This window comes from Littorina saxatilis, linkage group LG3 (genome assembly GCF_037325665.1).
Source record: "Littorina saxatilis isolate snail1 linkage group LG3, US_GU_Lsax_2.0, whole genome shotgun sequence".
NCBI classification, from domain to species: Eukaryota; Metazoa; Mollusca; class Gastropoda; order Littorinimorpha; family Littorinidae; genus Littorina; species Littorina saxatilis.
In genome coordinates this window covers 37,372,765-37,398,285 of record NC_090247.1, presented here as the reverse complement: position 1 = coordinate 37,398,285, position 25,521 = coordinate 37,372,765, and the positions used below count along the sequence as shown (strand labels likewise).

Sequence of the window (25,521 nt, the reverse complement as noted above, 5' to 3'; positions counted from 1 at the left end):
TGTGTGTGTGTGTGTGTGTGTATGTCTATGTGTGCTGTGTGCTCTGTGTGTGTGTTCTTGTTAAGACCGCGTCGTTTTGACTTTGGCCCGAAAATGGAGCCGAATTGTTTTGACGCACCCCGTTGTTTTGACGTCACAACAACGGATGCCTCGATTTTCGAGCTTCCCGCCCTAAGATATACCATGTGACACAAGGATTTGATTTTATTGGTTCTGTCCAAACTATGATAATTTTGTCAGGGTTGAGTGTGTGGCGAGTGTGTTGGGCTAGTGTTTTGCGGTCAAAACAAGAACTGTAGTTTTTTGGGTTCCCCTGGCGACAACATTGAGAGAGAGAGCGAGAGAGAGCGGATTGCCGCGTGAAACCGTGATTTGACACGATGGCTGACGCCGACACGCGGGGTGAACGCCGCAGCCGCTACATTACCACAGACACAGGTGTGTATTATATTTATAGTACTTTGTTGTCCATTTTAGACGAAAAGACAGTTGACTGAGTTGTTTTTGAAATAGTGACGCGCCTTCAACTTTATCTTTCAGGTCTGTTGCCACATGGCTCTGACATTCCAAAATGGCTAACCTCGTTTTTTGGAATTTAGAGCTCACAATCCAGTGACAGTGACATTAACAAGAACTTGATCAGTCATTAATTATCAATGGCTTATCAAGTTGTTGGTACAGGTTACTATGCAAGAGTCTTATACATTAAAACAAATTATGGTGAGTGGTGCACAGATCTAAATACTCTTATACTGAGAAGGCACGATGCATGTTGGTTTTTTAACTTCCGAAAGATTCTGAGATTAGCTGTGCGTACAAGCGATCGAATAGCACTGATTTTATCAGTATTTATATAACTATGTTTTGTTTGTGTCAGTCTGTGCTTGTTTGCTGAATTTATGTGTAGGAGCCTGAGGCGGGTTGAGATCTAGCTCCAATGTTCAAATTTCAATCTCGCCTTAGGCCTAGTAGCTGTTGAATTAGGGAGACCGAATAAGTCAGTCACGGTGCGACTATATTTTTTTTTTAATTCGATTTATTTAATTAAAAACTCTTCACGTCCTGTACCGCACGACTTTGTTACTATACTTAGGAATGACCTCACAGGACGGAAGCGCTCTCTGTGCTTGAAAACCACATTTAGGTCACTTCCTTTGTAAACAAGCACATAGCTGCTCCGCGGTTCGTTCGTTTGGTGAACGTTTTGGTAGTTTGCAATGGATTTGTATTGATTTTTTTTTTCACGGAGATTTTGGGACCATCTCTGGTGATGCTGATACAGTCAGTAAAGACAAATTTGGGGATATTATCGACGAATTAGGGGCAGAACAAGTGCTGGGACTCGAAGCAGACAATCGCTTGACATTGAAATTGTAAGCTTAATGTAGTTTAGTTTCATCTCCCCCGTCGCGATATAACCTTCGTGGTTGAAAACGACGTTAAACACCAAATAAAGAAAGAAAGTTTCATCTCTTTGTTCCACCATCACCCAGCCGACGCGGCGACTTCCTGGCGTGGCCGTAAAGTCCGGTTACTCGATCACGTCGCTCTCTGCTCTGTGCATCGTCAAATATGTTCATGCTTTTCACCTGTTGCACGTGAGTGAGTGGAGACTCGGCTCCCCCATAATCATGGTCCAACAGGCATGCGAATCATTAATTCTGCTTTTTACACGATGAGTCTTCTTCTGTCAATTTAATGCATACTAGTTACAAATTAAAATGACAGTATGATTTCTTCATTAATTAACTACTCATAATGATAATACATACATGTATTATACGTGTATACTTTACATACATGTTTTATAACATAAAACCCATAAATGTCATGTCTGACACACACAGATACCCACTTTCTGGTCATTTTCATCAAATCCTTACGGTACTGAGGCTTAGCAATAGGGAAATGTGTTCAGGACGTGAAGAGTTATTTGACCGGGCGAAGCTGGACTGACTTTGGACTTATCATGTATTGGAGCCATTCTTCCGTTCTGGGGACGAAATCCGTCTGTTGAAAAAAAACCAACTACTGTTTGTGTTTTACTTTACCCATACACACGCACACGTTTTTGTTCCTCTTTTTTTCTCTTCATCCTCTTTTTGTTCTGTTTTCTTCTCCTGTCCACGACATTACTGCTTCCCCTCAAACCTATGATGTACTTTTTCCGTGCATGGTTTATCCCTGTCTCTTCCCAGAGACCAGGCAGTCCGGTTACAGTAGCTCGGGTACTTTGTATCTCCCCCAAACTCATCAACTTAAGTTCATTACAGACAAAATAATTAGCATAGCCGCTAATTGAACAGTGTATAGGCTCTCTTTTTCTTTTCTCTCCTCGACATTCAACCCATGGTCCCCCTCGACCACTACCATCTTTGACGCAATGTCACTGTCACAGTGTCAGAAAACTCACTGCCTTCTTCGGCATCATACAATTCATCATCTGACAGAGACTCGTCAGTGGTAAGACATAATGCATTCTCATCATACTCCAAGTCCAACTCCTTTGGATCAGACACACCTGAATGACAATGCTTCTCAATTAAAAATGTACACATGCTTTTATGTGAGTTAGGGAAGTATAAATAGAGAATACTATGTATGGCTTGCTGTGTCGTACCAGATTTTCATGAGTTGTTTTTTTAAATATTGAACTGCGAGCGAAAGCGAGCTATTCACTATTTTAAAAAGCAACGAGTGTAAATCTGGTACAAAACAGCAAGCCATGTAGTATTCTGTTTATCCTACATACTGTACTTACGTGTATTTTACTGAAAATGTCCTGCAGTCGAGGCAGCTAAATTGAAGACGCTTGTTTTGGAACCTCGATCTCTTCTAAAGCCTCGTGCAATCTATTACGTCAAAGCAAAGAAACGTCACTCTGAAAGTGTGGCTTGACGTGTTAGTTCTAAAAATTCATCGAAGGTAATTAGCGAGCGCAATCTTTTTTCTTCTATAATGACGTTTGTCTCGGTGACTTTGGCATCATAAGCAGTGGAAAAACAGGTCCCTGCCAGACTTGCTTGACATGACCTCATTTACATGATATACACACGTGTGATTTGAACGATTATTATCTCACGAGTGTCTCTCTCACGTATGTAGGATGATATTATTAATCAAATGAAAATTTACTAATAAAATGTTCTATTATGTCACTAGTGGAACCAGGAGGCCGAGGCCAGAGATTTAAAACAAGGGAGTACTTCCCACATTTCTCATACGGCCAAAGAATGGTGCAGGCTGCACTGGCTAAGAGTCTACCTGCCATACCATTGCCAGATGACACCAGCAATCATCCAGGTACAATGTAATCCCATTTTTATTTTGTTGAAAGGCAAGATTTAACCAGAAAGTAAGGAACTAACTCAGGGGTTCCACTTATTGCACACACAAAAGTATACGCAGTTTTCAGCCTCCGTACACATTTTCACCGACATGTTGCATTTTGTCACGCAAAATTACAATTGCACTCAAAACACTAAATAGCCACGAAGAGAGCACCTGAACTCCCACCTCTGATTCTCCCCACCCGCCTTGTTCATCACTGTTAACACTCGTGTACTTATCGCCAGAGGCCATAGTACCAGTGCTCTACCGAATTGAATCTTTATTCCTTAGGTCACTGCCACCGGCGATAGCCTTATGAATGACCAGCTCTACCGAAGAGGAAGATTGCATTACATTTCTTTGGGGGGGGGGGGGGGGGGGGTCATGAGTCACAGAATAAATAATTGATCCTGCTGTGTTCAGCAAAACAATGGTCTGCCTTATCACACATGCCATTAGTTTGGTGCACTGCCGATTCAGTTTACAGGCCAGGGGTGTCCGGGTCTACTCTGATTACATCGGACTGACCCACAGTGATTGTTTTTCAGGCTGAAATATCTTCCATTTAGCGCCATGCAAATAGTTCAGTTCCTCGCTTAGAGGCCTATTACCTGTACAGAGCCACTGCAAAACGCAAACAGACCGATCTGTCGTCGGAAAGTGAAAGAACAGAATCTGATGAAGGGACTTCTTTTAGTTACCTATCATCATCATGTCCAGTGATGGCGCTAGTACTTTTTTCAAACCGGTACGCAAACTTTTATGAAGCAAACAGTCCAGAAAAAAACGGTAGGCTGGTCATTGGAACCAGTTAGAATCCAGCTCAGAGTACTGGTTTTATAGTTTTGCCAGCGAAAAAAGACCGGTAGTTCTAAAAATCAACGGCAGCCAATTTTGTTCCGGGATTTTTTCGTTTCAACCGGTAAAATACCGGTAATTACCGGTTAACGCCAACACTGCATGTCTTCTCAATCGTAGTGAGAAAAACACACTTCTCCTTCGCGTTTTTTCCCCCAATTAAGTTTGTAATGGTACGCGTTTTCCCCGGCTCATACGCATTTTTTCAGTCATGTTGTGTATGCAAACGCAAAAAGCAAAAACCCAGTGGAACCCCTGACTAACTAACTGTTATGCAATACTTCTGGAGGGGTGATCACACTACAGTTAACACAGTTTAGTTATGACTAAGATATGTAGTTAAATTGCTATTCTGATACACATTGGAGAATTCAGGGTTATGATTTGATAGTCTCACATGTACATGGACCTATTTCGGTCATAAGGCCATATATGTCAACGGAAGCTGCTCAATATCCTATATATATATTTACAACAATAAAGCATGCTTCCTGTTTCATCACCGTGGATGAATTAAGTGCTTGCATGCACATACCTGGTCAGGTTTGCTTCTGTTACTGGTCGACAGACGATATAGTTTGTACAAAAACTAAATTCTTGCCGTCTATGAAATACATCCCTGGTAAAAATTCAATTCCTGCAACACACCTTGCAAAACTAGTAGCTGCAGTCTAGCAGACGGTCTTTCCAGTGCTTTGTAATGAATCGGCAATATTGCCTTTGCCTATGCAACGCTCATATATATGCAGATCCCAATCTGATGAATGGACTGACCCACAGTTAACAGAGAAAATAGAGGACCCACTAGAGAAAATGCTGAATTCTTGGGATGTAGTCTGATGATAGACGGAAGACAGACAATAGACAGAAGATAGATGGAAGACAGACAATAGTTGGAAGACAGATGGTAGATCGAAGACAGACAATAGACGGAAGACAGACGATAGACGGAAGACAGACGATAGATGGAAGACAGACAATAGACGGAAGATAGACGGAAGACAGACAATAGACGGAAGACAGACGATAGATGGAAGACAGACGATAGATAGAAGATAGACGGAAGACAGACAATAGACAGAAGACAGACAATAGATGGAAGACAGACAATAGACGGAAGACAGACAATAGATGGAAGACAGACGGAAGACATACAATAGACGGAAGACAGACGGTAGATGGAAGACAGACGATAGACGGAAGACAGACAATAGATGGAAGACAGACGGAAGACATACAATAGACGGAAGACAGACGGTAGATGGAAGACAGACGATAGACGGAAGACAGACGATGTAGTCTGACGATAGACGATACATATATATACGGAGTTCAACCAGTATTTGGCTTCAGCTTGATTCAGGAACAAGAGGGCGACTGCAACTGAGTCGCATGTATAGACAAACCATAATGCCTTTCTCCAGTCCAGTCTATGAAATAGGACTTACAGCTGATCTAGCTGGACTCTACGCAAGCTTCAGTACGAATGAAGTAAAATCTCCCATATCAAATTTATTATACACAAATATGAAAACAGTTAACTAGACTGTTCTAACTGTAAACCAACGTAAAGGGGAAATATGAAGCTCAAAAACAGGTTAAGTCCCAAGCATCATGCAACCACAGGCGCTTTCTGTCTGTCTTTCCTACAGTTGACTGCAGCTTCGAACCACAGGCGCTTGTGACAGAGGACTCTATAAGCAGCCATCACTCAGTTGACTCCCAAATGGTGAGTTTTTATAGAGTAGATTATTTGTTGCCCTGTCTGAAGATATTTTGTTTTTGCGATTTGATTTGTTAAATGTTTGACCTGCATTACTTGTGAGTTTCCTGTGATGACCAAGGCAATGAAATATGTTTGCTATCTGCAGTCTATGTTCTTTTGCCTCTGAAAAACATGCATCAGAGTTGTGCATTCTTTTTCAGCAACTGGTTCTTTTTCTCAGACAAAATAAGGCATTTATAATGAAAAAAGAACAAAAATATACGGTCGAAACAGATCACCAACAAAGGCTAACAAGTTCAGTTGAGTTGCCAGTTGGAAGGAACAGCGAAGAATGTCCCAGTTACTTCCTCAGTCGTACTCTTTTTGATTGTTCGATTTGGCAATTCTGAATGATGGCAGGAACTGAAGTGCGCCAGGCAGTATCAGCGAAGTCCTCTGGCTCATTTTCTGTGCCCACGAAAGCTTCCAGGTAGGCTATTTGTCGGTATCGGCGGACTGCATAATAATGTTGTCGAAGCTCAGTCTCGCTTACGACGCATCCAAAATGGCATCCTCCGACGGTGCTGTGACTGTGTGAAAGATGTCTTCAAATCACTTAGCACATTTGAAAAAATCCTATGTAACAAGCTGACCAGGATTGAGATAATCGGAAAACGTGGCCGAATTGTCCCAATTCTCATGACTGCACAGGTGAAAGCAGCTGTGGAACTGCTTGTGCAAAAAAGGGATGATGCTGGTGTCAGCGGCTCCAACAAATTTGTGTTTTCTTGCTCATTCTTTCAGTCGGAGGGGCACATTCGGGGATCTGACACGCTTCGAAAGTTTGTGACATCAGCGCAGTTGGCAGAGCCACAGTTCATCACATCTACTTCACTTCGAAAGCAGGTTGCTACTCTGTCCCAGATAGTCAGTTTGAAGGACAACGAGCTGGATGCCCTTGCTCAGTTTATGGGACACCGCGAGTACTACCGCCTCCCATCAGACATGATGCAGTTGGCCAAAGTCAGCAAATTACTCCTTGCCCTTGAAAAGGGGAAGCTGCAAGACCACCAGCGCTGCACCCTGGATGAGATGGAAGTGGCTGAAGATGAAGCCATCACCTCGGATGAGGAGGCAGGTATGTGTGACATTTTGAACATGAATTCCTTTTCCCGCAGTGGGGCACTGCGGTTATGAAATTAAAGGCCCCTCCTGTTTTTGGAACCGCAGGAGCTTTCTAGTTTGCTGTTAGGTAGATTTTTGGTTCCTCTTTCCTGTCATGCTCTCTTTTTCTTCATGAATTCTTTTCTTTTTTCTGCCTTCTTGCTCATTCACCTGTATTTTTTCCAAAAATCTCTTCTCTTGCCGCTTGTCTCGCGATTCATGTATAGTTTAATCTGTTAGTGTTCTGATGTAAGTCCAGCAGTAGATAGGTTAAGCCTATTTTAACATACTGGAAACTGGTAATCTTCCAGTAGGTATTAATTTAGTTTTACTAAAGCCTGCTGGGACACAAGTAATGGGTTAGTGCATTTGTAAACAGGAATCGCTTGACAAGTGGCCCCCTTCATCCCCCCCTTCCTCGTCCTGATATGGCTCTGCGTAGTCGGCTGGACGTTAAGCAACAAATAAACAAACAAACATGAATTCCTTTGCTCTTTTTGCACAAAATGAACACAGCTAGACTATCTCTAAATCTAGTATTGTAATAACCTTTTTTTTGTATTCTTAAATTCATCTTCTTCTCCTTCTGCTTCTTCTGCCTCTTCTTCTTCTTCTAAATTGGGGGGCTGGGATGGCTCATTCGGTACACAGCGTGGACTACATATAGTTCCTCTGACTCTCATAGTCACAGGTTTGAATCCCGGTCTCCCTCTCTCTGGTATCGCCTTTGTTGTGGCTAGTGACATTGAACCACCAATACAATTTTATTTCAATCAATCAATATGAGGCTTATATCGCGCGTATTCCGTGGGTACAGTTCTAAGCGCAGGGATTTTTTTTCTTTTCAATTTTTATTCAAGGCGCAGGGATTTATTTATGCCGTGTGAGATGGAATTTTTTTACACAATACATCACGCATTCACATCGGCCAGCAGATCGCAGCCATTTCGGCGCATATCCTACTTTTCACGGCCTATTATTCCAAGTCACACGGGTATTTTGGTGGACATTTTTATCTATGCCTATACAATTTTGCCAGGAAAGACCCTTTTGTCAATCGTGGGATCTTTTACGTGCACACCCCAATGTAGTGTACACTAAGTGTATTTGTTTTAAATCTAAATTGAGAACGTTCATACTTCAATGCACACTACAATGTGATATATTGTGCTAACATTAATTTGCATTACACAATAAAGCAAACATTAATACTACGGTACTTACTACATAAACTTTTGTACTTGCGATCTAGGATTTTATCTATTCTATCATATTGTAACTATTATTTACAGAATTTGTTGAAAAGGGTCACAGCCCTATTCCAGAACGATCTGCATCAGGAAGGTTCGCAACAAAAGACTCTTTGGCACCGCCACATAACCAGCCCTCTCCGCCTATGCATCAACCTTGTCCTGCTACAGCTGCACCTGACAGTAAGTCTTCTTCTTCTGTGTACGCATGCTATCAACTACAGTACTGCAAGCACTCCCAGTTTCGGATAAAAACAAATGCGATTGGTCACTTTGGCAGAAATAACAACTGTGAACAGAATGTTGATAGTAAAAGAAAGTAAGGAAGCAGGAAAGATGAGCCGGTGCCTACCTAACAGCAAACTAGATAGCTCCTGGTGTTCAAAAACAGGAGGGGCCCTTAATTTAAGTCCGCAGCGCTCCACTGCAGTAGGTGACAGTAAGGGACAATATGGGCTGAATCCATCCCATCTACATGGTGTTGGAGTGGGGACAGGACATATTTGAATGGCGATGTCGCTGTTCAGTGTCTGAAAGTCTCTTAAGTTTGTAGTTGCAAACATGACTTTTCTTTCTCTTTACCCCCCCCCCCCCCCTCCTCACTCCCACAAAGTAACATAGTAGATTTAATTTCTTATTTGTAGCTGCCATTCCATGTAAAAGTGAATACATTTACTTATTTAGTGTAAACTTGTCACCCTGGCATGAGGTAATATGACCGGCACGGTTGGCCTAGTGGTAAGGCGTCCGCCCCTTGATCGGGAGGTTGTGGGTTCGAACCCCGGCCGGGTCATACCTAAGACTTTAAAATTGGCAATCTAGTGGCTGCTCCGCCTGGCGTCTGGCATTATGGGGTTAGTGCTAGGACTGGTTGGTCCGGTGTCAGAATAATGTGACTGGGTGAGACATGAAGCCTGTGCTGCGACTTCTGTCTTGTGTGTGGCGCACGTTATATGTCAAAGCAGCACCGCCCTGATATGGCCCTTCATGGTCGGCTGGGCGTTAAGCAAACAAACAAACAAAAAATGAGGTAATATCACAAGGGTTATTCATGTTTTTGTATTTGTCAGATTCTGCTGATGATGAGGAAGCACCAGAAATCCAAAGGAAGTTTCAACGGTGTGCTGCTGACAGCAGTGCATGCTCAAACAGTTCAGTATATATCTTTCTCCTTAGTCAACCAATTTTCCATGGGGGCGCGACTGGAGATGGATGAAGGTCAGGGGGTTCCTGTGTTCGAGTGGGAACAGCTTGAATTTAACTCACAGAGTTGTTTGTGTCCAACACGCTTGTCGGAGGTGTTTTTTTACGGCGTCAATGTTGGGGGGTGGGTGGGGGTTAAGGATGAGGGGTAGAACTGCATTCGTTGATGCATTTGATTGTCTTACATCTGAAATGTATTTGTACCTTTGAAGAATAGTTCATTCCTGTACACTCATAACACCGAACACACGTTTATTTATTTTGAACATAACATAATTAATACAATAAATAATTAATTATAATTTTATTATGTCCCCAGGCGAGCCCCCTTCCTCCTGGACATTCTCTCCTGTTGGTGTGGCAATGATGAACACAAGATGCAGTGTATTCACACAGATCACTTCTCCTTCAGCGTCATCTAACGAAAGTAAGCTTTATTGCATATAAATTAATTTAGAAACATGCTGGCGTCACCCCCCCGCGGGTTAGGGGGAGTCCCATATTGGTTGGGACTAGAAAGAATTTACCCGATGCTACCCAGCATGTCGTAAGAGGCGACTAACGGTTCTGTTTCTTCTCTTCTTTTGTCTTATTTCTGCCTTACCAGTCCTTTCACCTATATTTCCTTCCAAGAAAACTCTCCCTACTATTCCCTGCAGTTTTCCAATTCTTTTCTTGTTGTCTTATTTCTACCTGACTGGATCCATCACCTTTATTTCACTTACCAAAAGTCTTCTTTTCCACATCCTTATTTCTCTGCACCCCGCATGTCGTATGAGGCGACTAACGGATTCTGTTTCTCCTTTAACCCTTGTTAAGTGGTTCTTGTATAGAATACTAGATGATTACCCGCTTCGCCGGGAAGAAGTAGAGCCGAATACCCGGCCGTCGCCGGGGACCCGGCTTTGCCGGGTGTACGCCGGCATCGCCGGCGCACGAAGGAAGGGAGATCTAAAAATAGTAACGTGCAGTGACCTTCTAAATATAAACGTACAAACGGGAATATCGATTGACGCCAGCGCACGAAGGAAGGGAGATCTAAAAATAGTAACGTGCAGTGAAAAACGAAAATCGGTTAAGCGCTGCGCGCTGAGAGCACGTGTTGAAATATCTCATCGATCAGGTTGTGTCCGGGGTCTCTGTCAATAAGCCCACCAAATTTGAAGCAGATCCATCGAGAACTTTGGCCGTGCATGGCGATCAATCACACACACACACACACACACACACACACACAGACACAAGTCGTATATATATATAGATAGTCAATGTTTGTAAAGATTTTAGTCAAGCAGTATGTAAGAAATGTTTAGTCCTTTGTACTGGAAACTTGCATTCTCCCAGTAAGGTCATATATTGTACTACGTTGCAAGCCCCTGGAGCAATTTTTTGATTAGTGCTTTTGTGAACAAGAAACACTTAACAAGTGGCTCCCTCCCATCTCCACCCTTTCCCCTATCTCATCTCCCCCTTTCCCTCGTCGCGATATAACCTTCGTGGTTGAAAACGACGTTAAACACCAAATAAAGAAAGAAAGAAATGCTGGCGTCATGTACGGACGATTAACTAAGCGCCCATTACCTAGTTGTTGAATGGCCGCATTCCATAGTGGAAACTCTTGTGTTTAGTTATTTGACAACGAAATTGATATTTAAAAGCATATGTCTTTTAGCTGTTGTTCTTTTTTTGCTATTTTGCATAATCTATCAAATGATTTGAAATAAAGATAAGCCAGCTGAGAAAATCTATCATCTTTTTTTTTCCCCAAGGTTCAACTGACAATGAGTACCTACCTGAACAGTGGAGCCATTCCAAACCAAAGAAGCTCAAATCAAAGGCAACGCGCAACAGTGAGTGGAAACATAATCATTGTATTTATACCTCTTCTTTCTCTTTGTGAACTGAGCTTTAAGGAGCTGACTCAATCCACACAAAAGTTATTCCTTTAAAGTAGAACAAAACCAGTAAACTAGATAGTTATTGTGTTTTTGAGTAAGGTAATATCCTTCTCTGAAGCACTTGGAAGGAAAAATAGAGCCTGTTCATAACGTGTTAACTGTTAATCTAACTAGGAGCGTATAGTTATTGTGTTTTTGAGTACGGTAATACCCTTCTCTAAAGCACTTGGAAGGAAACATAGAGTATGTTCACAGACCTGTTTACCCTCCCGGAATTATTACGGATTTAGGGTCTAAATTCCGGTATTACGGAAATCTACCGGAAATTCCGGTCACGAGAACCATTTCCGTGTGTGAAAATTTAAAGTCGAAATTGTAGTACTAGTAGTCACCGGGATTTTGATTTCCCGGAAACCCTTTTAGCTCAAGGCCGACCGGAACAGCCTTGTCTGCGCATGTGCAAAAACAAGGTATTTGTCGGTCAACGCGTGGTTTTTGTGCATTCGGTCCGATCGACATGGGTCGTAAGCGTAAGGCCGATCTCTCTGGGGACAAAATGCCAACCAAAAAAGCTCAAGTTGTACAGGAATATCGGCAAAACTATCAAGTCAAGTGGCAGTGTCTGGCGAAGTCTAAGAAGAGCGAATCACTTGCATTTTGGTGATCGAATTGAGATCAGTGCAACAACAAAGCTAGTCAGTCATGAGTCACTGCAGTCGTTCGTCCGCGAACCAAGCGAACGTGTCCCGAGGTTAGACGCAGCATTAGTTTATTTACAAAATGCAGTACACAAATGAACATGGAAACAAACAAATTGTGTTTGGCAAAACATGAGCCTGCTTCGCATCGAGTTTATTTGACCAGTATGTCTGTGCTTCGACATTATCTCTTGCTACGGTCAGTGACTTGTGCTGTTGCCGGAATTTGAAAGTCTTTTTGAGTCTAAAAGTGATCTCCATTAATCTTTCTCCAATATAGCAAAGATCACAGTTCTTTGAATTGAAAAACTTTAAAGAAAATCTTTAAATAAAATGAACGAGCCGGTCCACAAAAAAAAAAGGTAGCTTCTGGAGAGTGTTTTTATGACTGGTTTTAATGCAGGATGTAAACAGGTCTGTGTTCATAACGAGTTAACTGTTAATCTAACTAGGAGCGGCATTTTGTCAAAGAGCAGTTCAAATCCGTACGTGCTTTAACATATCAAAATGGCCTTCTGCTGTCGCTCAGTTTTCTTGATTCAAAACTAAGCAGTAAATTGTATAATTATTTAAAAATGAATAAATAAGTGGATCAGTTAACAAGTGCAATGGCTAACTGACCTGCCACTTCTCATGCCCATTCGTGGCTTCTGTCCCATGCTTTGAAAATGAATGTGTACAGGGTCTGTAATTCCGGTTTTAATTTAGATTTGAAATCTTTTGTAATTGATGGATTACGCCCACATACACTTCCGTGTATTAGAGGCGGGGACGGGAGTCCCAGGAATTGGAAAAAAGAGGAGGTACAGGGTGACACAAAAAAAACAGATCTATCCCACCAAAAGTTTAATATTTTCTGAAATAATCAGCCGATTCTTTTATTTTTTCAGGTGAGCCAAGCTGAAATGATGTTCTAACAGCCCACCAAGTTTGAGCTTCAAGATGTCATGGACAACGGAGCATAAGACATTTATAGTCGAGGCCTATTTTCGGTCGAATTCTATCCAGACTGGTCAGCCGCAGATGTGACCCAGAGTGGTCCCCCTATTCACCGGACTTGAACCCCCCAGATTTTTATCTGTGGGGGTACCTCAAGGACAGGGTATATGGCAACAACCCCCAGACCATCCCTGATCTTAAGGCAGCAATAACAGCAGCTGTAAGAGCGATCCCACATCTGCGGCTGACCAGTCTGGATAGAATTCGACCGAAAATAGGCCTCGACTATAAATGTCTTATGCTCCGTTGTCCATGACATCTTGAAGCTCAAACTTGGTGGGCTGTTAGAACATCATTTCAGCTTGGCTCACCTGAAAAAATAAAAGAATCGGCTGATTATTTCAGAAAATATTAAACTTTTGGTGGGCTCTGTTTTTTTTGTGTCACCCTGTACTATATCTAACTTACATTGAACAACCAAAATGTAAGCAGCACTAAGATTGACAGTGAAAATGTGACAGTTTTAGTGTACTAGCTTTAGTGCCACGAAGAAGAATCAGAACAAATGTTGACTCGGGAAAATAAATGTCCATGCCCAATCAAGATTCGAAATAGAGACACTGAGATCACGAGTTGTCGGCCTAGACCACCAGACTACCCGGCGCTCATATTGAGTTGGCATGATTGTTCCTTATAAAGTTTTAATCCGATAACATATTTAACCTTTGTATCTCCGGTAATAGGTCTTGTGATATCTGTGTCCACAAAGGTTCAAGCCAGCCATGTCGACTGTGGTTGGAGGAGGAGGTGAAGGCAGTGGAGGCTCATTTGTTAAAATATATCGCCACGCAAGTGCTGCCAAGAAAAGAGGATATCCAGAAGTGCCTTCAGGCTGAAGAGACTCTGATAATTCGTACCTGGCTACACGTCAAGAACTATACATGTACGAAACAGGATTACTGCTTTGCAAAGAAATCAGCGAAACTAAATAATGTTCAGCTTTTCAGCTACTGATCATCTTTCCAATGTTGTTGCTGATCACTACCACTAAGTGGATATATATCTAGTGCAGGTTTGTGTCTTGAGCTGTACTGGACAATGATTTACACATTTATCTTTATTTGTTTTTATTAATTTTGACTATGAGCACACTGGTGGTTGTGTTTTATGTTAAATGATTTATTTAGTATGTGTTTATGCAAATCATTTTTGGCATTTTGAATAAGCTAGATGTGACCTTTCTTAGCACTGATCCAAAGGTCAGTTTAATATGCGGTCAAAACAATGATGGTGGAGGCAGTTGGCTATTTTTAATTCATTTGCATAGCAAAAACGAGGCTATATATGTATTGACAACTGACCACCTATTGAACACTCAAAACTTTTCAAATAATGGAAGCTTTCATGATAAAAACTCGTCTTGGTTATGAAACCTATGAACACTTATAAAATGCATGTGATTACATCAGCAAAACAAAACAAAATATAAGCAAGTGAGTCATATTCTTTGTGGCTTTGCCCTTGTTTAACTGTATTATCATTATTTATTATCATGAACACAGACTACCATAAGGTCCGCTCCCCCCCCCCCCCCCCCGCGGGTTAGGGGGAAGAATTTACCCGATGCTCCCCAGCATGTCGTAAGAGGCAACTAACGGATTCTGTTTCTCCTTTTACCCTTGTTAAGTGTTTCTTGTATAGAATATAGTCAATGTTTGTAAAGATTTTAGTCAAGCAGTATGTAAGAAATGTTAAGTCCTTTGTACTAGAAACTTGCATTCTCCCAGTAAGGTCATATATTGTACTACGTTGCTAGCCCCTGGAGCAATTTTTTTATTAGTGCTTTTGTCTTCTTCTTCTTGTCGTTCGCCAATGTTAAACTTGGAGTCCAGCTCTGGTAGTGCTTTTGTGAACAAGAAACAATTAACAAGTGGCTCTATCCCATCATCCCCCCCCCCCCCTTTCCCCGTCGCGATATAACGTTGAACGGTTGAAAACGACGTTAAACACCAAATAAAGTAAAGATAAGGTCCGCTATTAGGAAAGTCAAAACAATCAAAGTGTCATATGCACTTTGTCATCGTGTGTGACATTTTATTGAGAGAGAAACAGAATCCGTTAGTCGCCTCTTACGACATGCTGGGGAGCATCGGGTAAATTCTTCCCCCTAACCCGCAGGGGGCGTACAGTACTTCTTTGGGATAACAAGGGTAAGGATTGCTCTAATTAAGGTTGGCTGAGCAATATATAACAGCAATTTCGCTCAAATCGGCCAAAAACAAGGCCCGAAGGCATCGTAGGCATAGCCGTTTTAACTTTATTATCATTATTATTTATTATCGTGACCACAAACTACCATAAGGTCCGCTAGTAGGAAAGTCAAAACAATCATAACGTATCATAAACACTGGGTCATCGTGTGATCATTATTATTTATTATCGTGACCACAAACTACCATACGGTCCGCTAGTAGGAAAGTCAAAACAATCATAACGTATCATAAACACTGGGTCATCGTGTGTGACATTTCAATGTCAACACAATGATAGTGGTGTTTCACATGTAATGATTGATTTCGATTTTAAGTGCTCTATCCCTTCTCCCCCCCTTTCCCCGTCGCGATATAACCTGCGTGGTTGAAAACGACGTTAAACACCAAATAAAGAAATAAAGAATAAAGAAAGATTTTGAGTGTATATAAAGTGTATTTATGGTACATTTACTTTTGGCTCTTTAGATCAGCTTAATTTGGTATTTCATGGGCATCGGTCAAAAGGTCACTTCAGCATGTGCTGTCAAAACAACGATGGTGGAGGCAAATGGCCTATTTTAACAGGATGTTTGAAGATTTGCTTTTTCAATTTTGTTTGAGAGACAAGAAGTTGGAAAATAGTTTTATTGTATGTTTCTTTGTCACCTGGGGCAAAATTATTCAATCGTCGCTATACGTTTGTTGGAAGCTATAATACAAAGGATAAATTGGCAGTTTTCTTACTTTCTGTTAGAAACAAAAGTATATTTTTCATTTGTTGCAATTGAAAAAGCATAGACCTTACTAAAGATGCTGCTAGTTGTTTTGATTGTGTGGACTATTCAGTGGAGTGTTTTAAATAATCTGTATATATATATATATATATATATATATATATATATCTATATGCCAATTCTCATGCCTCACAGTATTTTAACATTGGTTTATTTTCCATGTTACAAATATGTAATCATATGACTCGAGACTACCTTACTGTGTTATATTGCATTATTATCATGAACGCATTAGGCCCACTTATAAGTTTAAAGAAAGTCAAAGCCGTGTATTGTTCCTTTCAGAACAATGTTATACACCGGGTGTGCATTATGTGTTTTCATTATTTTTAATCATGAGCAGTTTCATATTTAATTATTTATTTAGAGTGTGTTTGATTTAGCTTAATTTGAATTTTGTTGGACATTGGTCAAAAGTTCAGTTTATTATGCGCGGTCAGAACAATGATGGTGGAGGCAATAGCCTATTTTTCAACAGGTTTGAAGGTTTTGTTTGAGAGAAATAAATCTGTCTTTTTTTCTTTGTCATGTTGGGCAGAGTTATTCAATCGTTGTTATACGTTAAGTTCACTGAATTCTTAAATCTAATGTAAGCGCTGTTTAAGAGGTTTTGAAGGTACAAAATACACTTTTTTTCTCTGTTCTCTTTAACAAGATATTCAGATTTGTTTTTCTTCTTTATTTTAGTTTGAGACGAGAAGTTGTACATGCATTCTATTTCCTGTTCCTTTGTCAACTGGGGCAACATTCAATCACTGTTATAGCCTGGTTGTAAGCTATAACAGTATAAATTCACTGCTTTTTAAATGTCTGCAAAAAGCAAATGTCACCGTTTTGTTGCATGCCATTGAAAAGGAATAAAAACTACCAAACGTTATTTTGCAAAACATGCTTATTGTTATGATTTGACTGATTGTGTTTGTATGTGGATGTGTGATCACAGGATTGCAGATTGCATGAACATAATCGCCACAGGGAAAATCATTCAAATCCTTACTCCGAAAGTTAACAAAAAGCTATTATTGTCTCAAGAAGAGAAATTGTTTCTACAACTGAACACACAGACTGTAAAATGCATGTGTATACAAAAGCAATTATGCTAAACAAGCCCATCATTAAATGAATGGAAGTCAAAGTAAATAAAATAAAATGCAATTTCAAATGTGAAGGTATCTTAAAATGTCGATGAACAAACGCAAGGGAACTGAGCGCCATCATAAAAATACCTTTCATTACAAGAAGGAAAAAAAAACCGTAACTGACAGACTGATTCTAATATAGGTCCCTGATAACACTTATAGTATCCACCACCTTCAAATATGATAATTAAACTTCATTTTAAAAAGCTTCATGATTATGCACTGCAAAGTAAGCTACACGTTTTGTTTAGCTGTTTCGTACACATAAAAAAAGGCTTTGTGATTCTTTGGTCTAAGTGCCAATAGAAGGTTTTGAAAGGAGCAAGTTAAAATGTAAAGGCACACTACCTTATATCATATATATACAATATCACACTACCACGGAAAGTCAATACAATGTATACCCCGGTCAAAACAACGTTCACACACGAGTGTGTATCGTGTGTATCATCTTTGTCAACACAATGCAGGCGGTGTTTCAGTTTATTGAAATACTGAGTGTATGTGAGTGTAATTATGCACATTCACTTTTGGCCAATTTAAATGAGCTTGATGTGGAATTTTGTTATCTATTGGTCAAACGGTCATTTCAACCGGCACTGTCAAAACAACGATGGAACTGGCCAATAGTCACAATAACGAGGGGAAAACATGTATACCCCGGTCAAAACAACGTTCACACACGAGTGTGTATCATCTTTGTCAACACAATGCAGGCGGTGTTTCAGTTTATTGAAATATTGAGTGTATGTGAGTGTAATTATGCACATTCACTTTTGGCCAATTTAAATAAGCTTGATGTGGAATTTCTTATCTATTGGTCAAACGGTCACTTCAGCAGGCACTGTCAAAACAACGATGGGACCGGCCAATGGTCACAATAACGAGGGGAAAACATGTATACCCCGGTCAAAACAACGTTCACACACAAGTGTGTATCGTGTGTATCATCTTTGTCAACACAATGCAGGCGGTGTTTCAGTTTATTGAAATATTGAGTGTATGTGAGTGTAATTATGCACATTCACTTTTGGCCAATTTAAATAAGCTTGATGTGGAATTTCTTATCTATTGGTCAAACGGTCACTTCAGCAGGCACTGTCAAAACAACGATGGGGCCGGCCAATGGTCACAATAACGAGGGGAAAACAAGTACACACACACACACACACACACACGCACATACACCACGACCCTCGTTTCGATTCCCCCTCGATGTTAAAATATTTAGTCAAAACTTTACTAAATATAAAAACGAAGAAAAAAAAGACTCTACACTACACCGGCGTGTGGGGCGATCGCGGTCACTGGGCCCTGTAATATTACGTCGATATCTTCCGTGGGAAATGCACGCACTTTTCTCGCTCAGTTAACGCTCGGTTTGATGATGATGATGATGATGATGATGATGATGATGATGATGATGATGATGATGATGATGATGATGATGATGATGATGATGATGATGATGATCGGAACGACAACAAGGAAGATGACAATTAGGACGGAGAAAAACGACGACGACAACAACGAGGACGAGGACTCTGTTGTATGTCTCCTGATAAAAAAAAGTCGCGTTAAGCAAAATTACTACACTTACTCAACCCGTCGAACGCACAGAATGAAATTAACGCACTGCATTTCCCCGCGGCCTTGAGCCGAGAAAGCTCGTGCCACTTTTACAACAAACGCGAGCAGAAAGTGACAAGCCAATGTAGCGCAATAGCGTATAGCATGCTCGCATATGGCTTAAAGTGACAAACCCGTATAGTGCAGCAGAGAAAAGGACCTTATAGGAAAGCGCTTTTTTTCTATAATGATGTTTTTTTCTAAGCTTATATATATATCTATATGTTTTTGGAATTAGAAAATGATACAGAATAAACAAAATGATCAATTCTAACTTGATTTCTTTTTATTTTAATTCAAATTGTTTACATTTTCTTTTTCTAAGCTTGTTTTTAATCCAAATTATAGCATATCTATATGTTTTTGGAATCAGGAAATAATAAAAGATGAAATTAAGGTCAATGTGGGATCGATTACTAAAATGTTTATTTTAATTAGAATTTTCAGATTTTTAATGACCAAATGTTTAATTAATTTTTAAGCTTCCAAGCTCAAATGCAATCCCATAGTTTGGGCTTTGTCGAAGATTACCTGACCAAAATTTCAATCAATTTCATTGAAAAATGAGGGTGTGACAGTGCCGCCTCAACTTTCTCAAACAGTCGGATATGACGTCATCAAAGACAGTTATCGTAAAAAAAGAAAAATAACGGTCTGGGGATATCATCTGGAATTTTGTTTTGGTAGAGTTCCATGAAGATCGGTCCTGTAGTTTCCTCCGAATCGCTCTACACACACACACACACACACACACACACACACACACACACACACACACACACACACACACACACACACACACACAAAAATAAAAGACGACAACGACGACGACATTCAACCACTCTGCACTGCAAAATATATGTTCTTTAGCCTGCAGCAGCCTGGACAACACCTATCTCCACTACGTGTCAAGCTATTTGAAAGACTAAACCTCAGAATAAGTACAGGCGTCACCGTCCAACAGTGCCTGGATGACTGCAACGCCGATGGCGCATGCCTCAGTGTGGAGTATTTCACCAACAATAACCAATGCAGCGTGCAGCACGTCACAGCCAGGGAGGACCCGGGAAAATGGACCGAGACGCAACTGGGATGGAACTTCTACCAAAGAAACTGCCAGTAGAATGTACACGCTCACACGCTGATATCCCGACACCCCCTCCCCCCCCCCCCCCCACCCCCCACCCCCTAGTGTTATACAAGTACAATGCGCACATAAAACCTGTTTCACCGGATTTTAAAGCACGTAGCAGGATCTTTGTTCTCAAATTATACGATTTCAAATAAGTATTGGATTCTGTGAAGCTTTGTTTTTATTTGCTGTTGTTTTTCTGGAAAAAGAAACCATGTTACGAGGTCAATTGATACTAGATTCATGATAATTATGGGATTATAGTGTGTTACTTAAAAACTATTTTGTGAAATGCAAAGTAATACTCTTTTATTAATGGAAATTGTTGTTTTTTCTCGACTTCAGATACTTTGATATCGTGGTTTTTGTTCAGGTGATTTTACATTTAGTCAAGTTTTGACTCAATGTTTTAACATAGAGGGGGAATCTAGACGAGGGTCGTGGTGTATGTGTGTGTGTGTGTATGTGTGTGTGTGTGTGTGTGTGTGTGTATGTGTGTGTGTGTGTGTGCGTGTGTGTGTGTGTGTGTGTGTGTGTGTAGAGCGATTCAGAGTAAACTACAGGACCGATCTGTATGAAATTTTACATGAGAGTTTTTTTCTCTCATTTTTCCGATAAATGTCTTTGATGATGTCATATCCGGCTTTTTTGTAAAAGTTGAGGCGGCACTGTCACACCCTCATTTTTCAATGAAATTGATTGAAATGTTGGTCAAGCAATCTTCGACAAAGGTTGGACTCTATTGGTATTGTATTTTAGCTTATAGGCTTAAAAATTAATTAATGAGTTTGGTCATTAAAAATCTGAAAATTGTAATTAAAATTATTTTTTTATAAAACGATCCAAAAACAATGTTATCGTATTTGTCATAAATTTTGTTATTCCAAAAATATATAAGTATGTTATATTCGGATTAAAAACAAGCCCCTGGAAATTAAAAAATATGAACATTATTACTTAAATAAAATTTCCGAAATCGATTTAAAAACAATTTCATCTTATTCCTTGACGGTTGCTGATTCCAAAAACATATATATATGATATGTTTGGATTAAAACAAGCTCAGAAAGTTAAAAAGAATGGACATACAGAAAAGCGTGCTATCCTGCTGAGCGCAACCACTACCGCGCTATTCTAGCTTGTCATTTTCACTGCCTTTGCCACGAGCGGTGGACTGACAATGCTACGAGTATACGGTCTTGCTGAAAAAATGCAGCACGTTCAGTTTCATTCTGTGAGTTCGACAGCTTGACTAAATGTTGTATTCTCGCCTTACGCGACTTGTTGTTATATGTTGTATTGCATAGATTTTGACTACTTTTCTTGGCTATACGAGCACTGACACCGTTATCCGACCCTCAGTAAAGAAAATATCTTTCAGTCACGAATGCCTTCTCGTCAATGTTTGATTGTGTGTGTGTGTGTGTGTGTGTGTGTGTGTGTGTGTGTGTGTGTGTGTGTGTGTGTATGTATGTGTGTGTGTGTGTGTGTGTAGGTGTGTTTGTGTGCATGTATGTTTGTGTATGTTCCAGTAGGGCCGCGGAACTGTTAACCGGTGTTTTCAAAACGTGCATGGTCCCTTGCAAACAAAACTTCAGTGCATGTGCTCACAAACACACTGTTTCGAAAGTTCTAACACTAATAGTAAGGCATTCTAATGTGTGTTGTCTTCTGTTTAACCCCCAGACCGTACTCTGTAGCTCATTTGTGACCGGATCTGACAAAATGGTAGATAACCCGATTTTTGGAAAATTTTAGATATGCATATCATCTGAAAGCTTAGAAAACAAGCTTTCGTGTGATGTTTGAATGAAAAGGATACTCCCAAAAATGAAGACTCAGGAGCAGTTTGAAATACGGGTATTGATGGCGGCCATTTTGAGGAAATTGGACTTAAAGTTTGGACACATTCAACAGCGATGAGTCCCTAGCAACCATGCTTAAATTTCGCTCTAATGGAATGAAATGTGTACAGAGTACACTAAACAAAAGATTTATGCTTGTTTCCATGGTGGTTTTGTATCACTGTAGGATTTGTGAGATTTTTAAAGTACAGTTGATAGTGAAAATGTGATTCGAGAAACTAGGTCTCACCAAAATAGCAGTCAAAATTATCCATGCTCTTCCATAAAATACATAATGCCAATGGGTGTATAACAACTTACTAAAAGCCATGTGCAACTTAAACCTTTTCTCAAATAATTTATTGTCTTAGTTTGTAAAGCATAAGCTTGATATTTTAAGTATTATTATTAACGTTCATTTTTACGAACCGAAACAATAAGTCACAGAGTACTGATCTCACTTGGGTTTTATTTGTGGTTACTTGAGTGGACTTAAATATGAACGATACATCAAAGTTCTTTTGTGTAAGTGCATGTGCTAACAAACTGAATTACACAGCTGAATCAGAGCTGTACTGAACACGCACTCATCCGCTCGTTTCATTCTTATCAGTCACTCCCACAAATTAATTGTCCACACCAGCTGTTTGCAGTTAAGTCCACGTAAAGTGAAATGTTATTGAATTAAAGCTTTTTATGATTTTAACTTTTGTGAAAAATCATAGCAATTTCAAAATCAATTTTCCAAAACATATTTACAAAAAAACATGAAAAAGTTTAGCATCAAATTATAGCACAGCAGGGCACTGCTGGCCGATTGTCTCCCCTGCCCTTCAATGGGTCAAACAAAGGGGCCAAATACATATTTACAACAACAACAAAAAAGTTTAGTATCAGATAGCCCGGCCGGGCACTGCTGACTGGTTGTCTCTCCTGCCCTTCTGTTGGGTCAAACGAAGGGATCAAACATAGCAAATTAAACATCAATTTACCAAAACATATTTACAAGGAAAAAAAGAAGTTTCGCGTTAAATGGCCCAGCAGGGCAGCTGACTGATTGTCTCCCCTGCCCTACTGTTGGGTGAAACAAAGGGGGCATTCTGCGGGTCACAGAAAGAAACCAAGCCGAAATACAGAAACTGACAACAGTAGTAGAATGAGCCAGGGGATTAGTTCCCTCGACCCGACCCTAAGGGTCAACCAGGTTAGTAAGTCTACCCGAGAACAACAATGCCAGATGCCACGGTCGCGGGCTACTCAACCCAAAATTTTGGTCGATTTCAAATCTGTATATATCTAGCAACAGAGCGTGAAACACACGTGTCTTCTCAGGGGCGAAAGGTAGAATGAAAATCAAAAGAAGGCGAAAGAAGACGTCGCCGCGGAGAGAAATACAGATTATAATAACAGCCTTTTCCAATGTGATAAACGGAGCGCTAAAAAACGTTTTGTGTTTGTGTTTCTGGAGTTTGGTGACACAATAACAACGCTCAAGCCAAACGGTATAGCTCTCGGAAGATGGGACACTGTTTTTTTTACACGGGGTGTTTAGGTTTCACTCTGTCTGTTTGATTGTTTGTTTGTTCGATAGTTTGTCTGCGGATTAGACTTGTATCTCTGGTACTCTTTGTTCAATTGAGCTGGAATTTAGGCGCATACGATGTGCTCCAAACATTACGTTCCTGGATGTAGTAAAAGTGGAGATATGAGCTTTACACGCCTTTACAGAGTCAGCAATAAGAATGAATCGGACGATGAAAGTGGTACGAACGGACACATGTTTTCGTCAAAATCAGTACCAACGGAAACAAACCTGTTTTGATGCAAATTCTTATGGTTCACATAGGTCCAATATTACTCGTAGGCGTACTCTGTGATATATGACGGGGCGGGGATGTAGCTCAGTCGGTAGCGCGCTGGAGTTGTTTCCAGTTGGCCGCTGTCAGCGTGAGTTCGTCCCCACGTTCGGCGAGACTGAGATTTATTTCTCAGAGTCAACTTTGTGTGCAGACTCTCCTCGGTGTCCGAACACCCCCGTGTGTACACGCAAGCACAAGACCAAGTGCGCACGAAAAAGATCCTGTAATCCATGTCAGAGTTCGGTAGGTTATAGAAACACGAAAATACCCAGCATGCTTCCTCCGAAAACGGCGTATGGCTGCCTAAATGGCGGGGTAAAAAACGGTCATACACGTAAAATTCCACTCGTGCAAAAAAACACGAGTGTACATGGGAGTTTCAGCCCACGAACGCAGAAGAAGAAGAAGAAGATATATGACGACCATTGGAAGTCACATATAACTTGTAGTGGAGGCCTTTTTCTCCCTGATCTAACGAATGTGTACGAACGGAAATGCTTTTGGTACGAACGTAAACATGTTATTTTGTAGGAACTGAATCGTGGCGTTCGAACGGAATCGGCTTTTGTTTTTTTAAACAAGTGATTGTACAAAAGCAATTTGTTTCTATAAACTTCTGTTCAAGCGAAATGTCGTAACAGGCACTGGGTTTGGTGCTCATGTGCAAATCAGGGGTCAGTTTTGATTCCAGAGAGAGAAAAACAAGAACATGTCGGAAAATCATGGAATGCTGCCACGTTTGACCCGCGTGTGCAATCATGAGGTCGACTAGCATCTGGGGATTTATTGTACACATAGCCCAACCAATCTGCTACCTAATCCTTGCAATTTCACGAATGTGCGCTGCCCACACGATTTACCGCAATTTTTTTCATCGACCAAGTGCCAAAAATTACACTGTATGAACGGAATCATCCGTTGTACAAACGATTGCTGTCTTCAAAGGCAAAACCAAATTCCTGACAAACTTGAGCGGTAAATGGGACCTAATCCAAACAGACGCTTTCCTTTGGATGCGTCAGACATAAGAACCTTGTGGAAATACGTCCTTATTTGGCCCACATTATTGATTGTCGACTGAAACAGTAAGGGTAAGCGAGTGCTCCACCGATGGACCGGTGTAACACGAGAAAATTACTCCCACGAGATTTTTACTCCGGAGTAAACATTTCGTACGAAAAAGTTACTCCCTTTACGAAAAAAGCACTCCCCCATTGCACGAGAAAATTACTCCCCAAGACAGGTGAGTTCCGAGAAAACATTTCGTACACAAATTTTACTCCCCTGACAAATAAATAACGAATAAAATACTTCACCCCAACACGAGCAATTTAACCTCCCATGCCAGGTGTACGAAATTTGTACTCCCTTGTCCCCTGTTAGTCTTGGTGGTGGAAGGGGTGGAAGGAGGGTAGCGCGACATTCGTGTGCGCGAGATCACTTATTGGCATTATCCCTTCGCCCGCATCCCATTTTTGCGTAAGAGATTTTTACTGGAAGTAAAAAAAATGGGGAGTAAAAATTTCGTGGAGGGAGTAATTTTTTCGTGCCTTGGGGAGTTCTTTTCTCGTACGAAAAGTGTACTCGGAGTAAGAATTTCGTACGAAATATTTACTCCGGAGTACATTTTTCGTGGAGTAAAAATTTCGTGTTACACCGGGCCCAAAATAGCAAGTTAACAACAAAGTAAACGGTCGTATGGTTAGACGCGGACGTTTTGTTCAAATTTACACAAGGAATGGATCATCTATGTGCGTTGTTGTCACATAAACCGCTTATTTTAGATGACATTTCACACAATGTACCTGGGATGTCACCTTGTCGGTA

The 25,521-nt window shown here is 40.6% G+C and overlaps 1 protein-coding gene across 4 annotated transcripts; it reads left to right on the top strand.

Moving 5' to 3' along the window:
- Positions 1 to 57: 57 nt before the first annotated feature.
- LOC138962275 (uncharacterized) lies at positions 58 to 16,968 on the top strand. 4 transcript variants are annotated; one of them, XM_070334025.1, is made up of 9 exons: positions 60 to 438; positions 3,163 to 3,303; positions 5,841 to 5,917; positions 6,698 to 7,031; positions 8,350 to 8,490; positions 9,378 to 9,458; positions 9,830 to 9,937; positions 11,280 to 11,360; positions 13,815 to 16,968. In XM_070334025.1, the coding sequence occupies exons 1-9, from the start codon at positions 381 to 383 to the stop codon at positions 14,057 to 14,059; spliced, it is 1,266 nt and encodes a 421-aa protein (XP_070190126.1). In that variant the 5' UTR covers positions 60 to 380; the 3' UTR covers positions 14,060 to 16,968. The 4 variants fall into 4 exon arrangements, with proteins under 4 accessions (XP_070190127.1, XP_070190126.1, XP_070190128.1 ...); XM_070334027.1 differs by lacking the exon at positions 60 to 438 and adding an exon at positions 1,144 to 1,373; XM_070334028.1 differs by lacking the exon at positions 60 to 438 and adding an exon at positions 1,385 to 1,598.
- Positions 16,969 to 25,521: the final 8,553 nt, after the last annotated feature.